Source organism: Hermetia illucens, chromosome 4, assembly GCF_905115235.1.
Source record: "Hermetia illucens chromosome 4, iHerIll2.2.curated.20191125, whole genome shotgun sequence".
NCBI lineage: Eukaryota > Metazoa > Arthropoda > Insecta > Diptera > Stratiomyidae > Hermetia > Hermetia illucens.
This window is the reverse complement of record NC_051852.1, coordinates 72,119,868-72,126,143: the sequence shown is the minus strand read 5'-3', so window position 1 is coordinate 72,126,143 and position 6,276 is coordinate 72,119,868. Positions and strand designations below refer to the sequence as shown.

Genomic DNA, 6,276 nt, shown 5'->3' with positions numbered 1-6,276 from the left:
TTTGAAGTTTTAAAACGGTATAACTATACAATTTTTTTTAACTTCACCCTCCTATCCTAGCATCATACAATTGCAGTTTCAAAACCACATTTTGCTCATACAGCTCTTTTCTGGATGCTGTAATGTTGCGCCCCATCTCCTCGCCATATTCGAAAACGACTGTATTCTGGCTTAAATGCGATTTTCGTCATGGGAATTATTCCAGAGGAAATAATTTTAAAAATGTTTCTACGTTGTTTTTATACAAGATCGCTATTGATTATGAATCTAGGTATGTTCTAACATTTATAAAAAGTAGCCAATAAAAAAAGAATATAGAAATTTTCCAGTTAAGTGCCGAAATCAATCGTAGAACGCGGCGAACCGAATAATATCGCAATATCATTTTGTCAATTTCTTATTGTAATTATATATGGATTGGTTGTTTGTAGCTGCCGATTTACATGGATTCGCGACACAGGAGTGCTATAGAAACACGGCACACAATAATTAACAGATACGCAGAACCCACTGCCATCTTGACTTGAAGCCGGAGGATTATTTTTGTTTTGCTTTTGAGGTTTTTATGTAAAACAAAACCTTATTAAAATCGATTCACTATCTGTGTGTCACAGGCACTTTCCTCCAAAACTGCTAAACTAATCCGAACGAAAATTGGTGAACATATAGAAACCCTAGGAGTACTAAACGCACCGGCATAGCGGACAGCAGCCCGCGACAAGTTTCATAGAAATCCGGCTATTAGTGTCAAAGTGATAGAAGTTCAACCTTATCAATTTCGGGCGAATTGAGTACACCTTAAGCCATGCAAATAAGATGTTGACGTCCTAATTAACGAGAATAATTGACATTCGAGTGAAATATTATAATTCTACTGATAAAGAATTTACTTATCCCCAGCCCTTTAAGGTTTTGTGTGAAACAATCATGTCTGTCTGTCTGTCACACCCAATTTATTCGGAAACGATTATCACGAAATTTGCTGAGAAGATGTGGTTCGTGACCCCCTCTACATATAGTGACGCCATTTTGTGTTGAGTTTAAAAGGGGGATTCGCCATATATGCGAAAAGGGCGTGCCCATTTTTTTCATAGGACATGGCCATGTGGAATATAAAATCAAAGGGCCCAATTAGTACTTTTCGAAGCTGATCTCATATTTGATATCGGGTGGAACGTAGGGGAGTGGGGGCTGAAAATATGACCACCAAAAAGTGTATCAAATCTCCTTCTTAGCACCTATCCAACCGAAAAGTAACAGTGGTGAATGGTTAATGAAATCTAAGCCTCAAAATATATCCCGTTCCGAAGTAATAATATATTAGCATATTTTAGAAATGTAGTCGAAACTTGCCTTAACTTCATGCTAGATGTAAAAAATTTGTCAGTGGTATGCGGAATTTGATAACTGGTGGTATAAGGGATGGCATAGCTTTGGAAAGTTTGAAGGTTATAGATGGTGAACTTTTACATTTTATGTCAGTTTCTTGTATTTTAAAACGTGTATGACGTCATCATAACGTATCAATTCGTCAATACCACAAGAAAGTAAGCTCATATGAATAGGGCGTCGCTGGAAAACATTTCGTTTGATTTTTTAATCATTTATATATCAACATCAATTACTCGGACGGGCATATGTATATGCTAATGAAGCTTCGAGGGGTAGTAGATGGCAATTGAATTTTTAACACACACCTAACTCTCATACACTCATCATTCGTCACACAGCAAAACACAAAACCGTTTATACCTGAAGTGTCTAACTTCCAGTTTCCCGACTTCTTTTGACTAGTTTAACCCCTTGCGTATAGCCTTCTTGAATATTTCCAATTTGAATGTATACAAATATATTTCACGAAATCTCCACTTCACATAGAAAACACAGACATCGAAAGGTAACATAGTACTATCCAAGCGAAAATGAGAAGCATAGACAAATTAGAGAAAATAACAGTCGAAGAAGTATTCTAGAACACAATCAAATTTTATAACCGGCAGATTCATTCAGTTACCAAAGCCCCATTAATATAGAATGAGGAAATCGCAAGAAGAAGGTAATACATAATCGACTATGGGAACGAAAGTCAAAGCGATATCCAAATTAAACCAAAATCGTGAGAGCTATATAGAAGCACGAGAAAAAGTACCCCTAGCATTACAAATCTACGCCTCGTTGTAGAGTTGAAAAAATTCATAACGACAACCATCACGCTAATAAAAGTACTTAAAAAGAAAATATTCATTCCAGGAAATGGATAACCTGTTATTAATTCTAATCAGTATACTGGTAGCACACCCACCATCCTACCTAATTAAGTTAAACGCGGAAATAAATGCAGGTTAATTATTGATATAGGTAGGTACATATAATATTCAAATAGTTGGGCGACGACAGACAAGACATTAAAAAGACGCATTACTATATGATAGTAATATTAATTCTAATAATCACCCGCCTACTGTAACTCGAAATGCTCAAATCCAACTGAATATTATATATTATACTGAATATAATATTACAGTCTGGATAGCTGAGTGGTTAGAGCACGAAGCTGTCGTGCGGAAGGTCGCGGTTTAAATCTTGCTGGTCGCAGTGGTGTTTCTATCGTGATTTGACGTCGGATACCAGTCTACTCAGCTGAAACGGTCTTGAATGCAGTGCTCTAACACACTTCAAGGCCCTGATCCAATATGGATTGTTGCGCCAACGATTATTATTATCATATAATATTACAGAGACTGCTCCATATCAAGACCAAATTTTTTATTCTTTTTAATGCCTAATATTCCTAAATTCTCCATAATTAAACCCATCATGTTTACATGTCAATTGAAAGATATCATAATAAGCCAACTTTGAAGATTAATAAATTTAAGGTACCGTTACGATATTAGATTTTGAAGTTTATGTAAAGAAAACGATTTTGAATTGTCTTTCAAGTTTGAACAATTATATCTTCGGCGTGACGATGACCTTTGATTGAAAAAACATCCATTTATAAGAAATTTTATGTAGTAATGGCATTATGGCAAGACAAAATATACGTCAGCACCGAAAACGAACCAGCCAACAACATCAAACCGCACTGGTCAAACAGGAAGAATAAGGATGGGAGAATACAACTTTCACACCGTCGATAATTTCTCCTATCTAGGGTCGAAAATCACAACCGATAACAGCTACGATGAGGAAGTCCGCGCACGGTTGTTGTCAGCCAACAGAGCCTATTTCAGCTTACAAAAACTGTTCCGCTCGAAACGTCTCACCATAGGGCCAAAGCTCTTACTGTACAAGACAATGATCTTGCAGTCCTTATCTACTCCTCGGAGACTTGGGTTCTTAGCAAGAAGAATTGCGGGCTCTTGGCAGCGTTCGAGAGAAGAATCTTCCGAAGAATTTTTGGCCCTCTACATGGAGGACATACAAGATGGACGATTCCGTAGCCTACATAACGACGAAATCTATGAGCGATACCATGACCGTCCGGTTGTGGATAAAATCCAGCTCAATAGGTTACGTTGGGCGGGTCACTTAATCCGTATAGATGAGGATGATCCCACCCGGAAAGTCTATAAGGGCAATATCTATGGTAGAAAAAGAAGATGAGGCGGACCCTGCCTAAGATGTAGCGATGGCGTAGGCCAGCACGCCAGACAGCTTTTAGGGATATCGAATTGGTGGACCTCGGCGCAAAACCGGGATGTTTGGAGTTCCTTATTAAAGCAGGCCTAGACCGGATATCGGTTGTTGCGCCGTTGATGATGAATAGTATTATGGTTGGTTTGTTTAATTACATATTTGATGTGATTAAATGATTGAGGGAATGGAAAACGCTATAAGTGTCCCGGTAAAAGATACATTGCCCATTCCATAGACCAATTTTCCGCAAACAAGTGCTATCCACCATTAAAATTTCTACCATCGTGAACGGGAAACCTTGTAGACAATTACTATTTGCTTAGTTTTAAGAATTTGAAAATAATTAATAAAATAGAAGTATAAAATGCGTTCGAGAGGATATGCAAAACAACTGGCAATTACATATTGCATAGATAACGGTAATGCGTTCTAGAACGAAACAATTGTGTAAAAGGTCTTCAAAAATAGTGCCCCATGGAATTCTTAACTAGAATACAAATAGAGCTTTCGTGCACTCAAAGTTCCATACAGAAGAAAACACAAAACTCTTAATATCTGAAGCGTTGCTCCCGGTTTCGTGACTTAAATTAGATTGAATCCTAAAATAAAATACGGCAAATGAATAGTAGAGAACTTTTCTTTTGTGTATTTACAAAGTCGTAATCCTATCTTCTAGCGAAATTGCTTTCCATTGCTCGACCCGATCGCTGAATGTTATTAATATTTGATTTAAGACGCGACTCCATAGAGGTCTGTGTCTCCATCGCTCTGTGCATTGCTTTGTTGATAAAATTCTGGTCAAAATCTTTAGGTACATCCTCGCGTTCATACTCTTCTCGGTATTTCTCCACCTTCTTCCGACGGTCCGTGTCTCGCCATTCCGCGTTTTTCATCATTTCTCGACAACGACGTTCTTTCTCCTCGCTAGTCAGTCTTTCTCTCTGATTGCTCTTGACCGGCTGCTGGACAGTTTTGGGACGTTCAGCAGAATATTTATGAGAAGACTGAGGAGGCTCAATCTTTGATAGCGTTCCCTTCAATTCGATCTTTTCTCCAGATGCCGTCACTAAGCCGTAATTTTTCTTCCAGCATTTTTCATCCAATTCATTAGCTGCTGCTAAAGGAGAGAAACCATCGCTTGAACTTTCTCTATGTCTCCTTTTCGGGCTGTTATTCTTGCCATAATCTTCATGAGATTTCATCTTCCTGGGACTACCGCTTTTATTTCGATTTCTGTGTACTTTTTCCGCCTGATCCGGTGACAGGTTTCGACGTCGTTCATTATATTTTTGCTTATGCGTTTTCGGATTACGCCCTTCATCATAACTGCGACTCCTGGCTCTGGATCTGCGATGGCTATAATCGTCAGCTTTTCCATACGTTCCCGTTTTCCTATACCGCGACACTTCATCTGATGGTAACTGATGTTTTGAAATAGGTCTAGGTGGTTTGTCTGGACCTTTGTCGTCCGAATATTGGTCGCTCTCTTCAGCATCATTCGTCTCGCCCTTTATGTGTCTTGCGGCACTCGTTGAAGTGTTGCTGCCCTCCTTGCCGAGAAGTTTCTTCAAATTGAATGTTCCATCGTTTGGACCGAATTCCTCTCGAATCTGCCGGTATTTTTTCGCTAGCAATTTGTCCAAGTCCTCGTCCTCGCTAGATGATGAAGCACCACTAGAATCTTTCCGCCCTCTCTTCTTCTTATGGCTCTTCTTGCTTTTCTTTTTCTTTTTTGAACTTTTCGATTTCTTTACTATTTCTTCTTGCTTCAAAAGTCTATGCAGCTCCTTTAACTTTACCGGATTCTCTAAAATACGACGCCTCGATTCCATTTCCTTTTGCCGGATCTGCATCAGAGGGTCTTCCATAATTTTTCTCTGGATATCTACTTGCTCGTTGTTTTGTAAATTTCGATAAGATCGGATGGAAAATGGAATGCACTCGTGCTCAACATGGTTTTTTGGAACCACTACACCAGGCAAATCCTTTTGGCTCTTTTCTTCCGAATCCAACTGTTCGAACTGCTTATCTATTGATCTGCCCAACAAATACTCCTCACGGTTAAGAAGATCTGAACCACCTATTAACAAAAGGAACTAGTCATCTGATATCGATAATAAGGTAAAAATGCGACGTCTACTTACTTTTATACATCCATTCCAATTTCGAGTTGTCTTCGGAAAAAACAGAAGTTCTATGACTACTCTTTCCATCACCACGACCCTTAGACATGTTGCGGACTATTAATTCAAATCCCTAGGAAACCAAAAAGGCAAGGATTTATATAAAACACTAGCGTCTTCGGTCCTAGAACTGACGTTTCCCACAACCTCAATTCAGTGCTGCCAACTGTCCAAATATCGGCAAAGTTATAGCATTGCCAGCTGGCATACCAACCAAGTTGGTAGTTGGGAAAAATTGCATTATTCCATGGACCTGAATACCATGGTACCGTGCTAATTATATTATAATTATAAATAACTACGACAGCAAAAACAAAGAAGAAATAAAATATTCCATTTGGTGCCCAATTAAAGTAAAGTATGTCCTCTTCTTGTAAGCTTCACTTGATTAGTTTCTTTTCATTTTCAAAATTCGCTTCGGATTGTTACCATAAAACTTTGAGATAAAACG

The 6,276-nt window shown here is 38.5% G+C and overlaps 1 protein-coding gene across 2 annotated transcripts; it reads right to left on the bottom strand.

Moving 5' to 3' along the window:
• Positions 1 to 4,220: 4,220 nt before the first annotated feature.
• On the bottom strand, positions 4,221 to 5,962 carry LOC119655989 (pre-mRNA-splicing factor CWC25 homolog). 2 transcript variants are annotated; one of them, XM_038062228.1, is made up of 3 exons: positions 5,787 to 5,962; positions 4,296 to 5,722; positions 4,221 to 4,241 (listed from the first exon to the last, which is right to left on the bottom strand). In XM_038062228.1, exons 1-2 carry the CDS (start codon positions 5,872 to 5,874, stop codon positions 4,308 to 4,310), a joined length of 1,503 nt encoding a protein of 500 aa, XP_037918156.1. In that variant the 5' UTR covers positions 5,875 to 5,962; the 3' UTR covers positions 4,221 to 4,241; positions 4,296 to 4,307. The 2 variants fall into 2 exon arrangements, with proteins under 2 accessions (XP_037918156.1, XP_037918155.1); XM_038062227.1 differs by lacking the exon at positions 4,221 to 4,241 and having other exon boundaries at positions 4,262 to 5,722.
• Between the last annotated feature and the right edge of the window lie 314 nt (positions 5,963 to 6,276).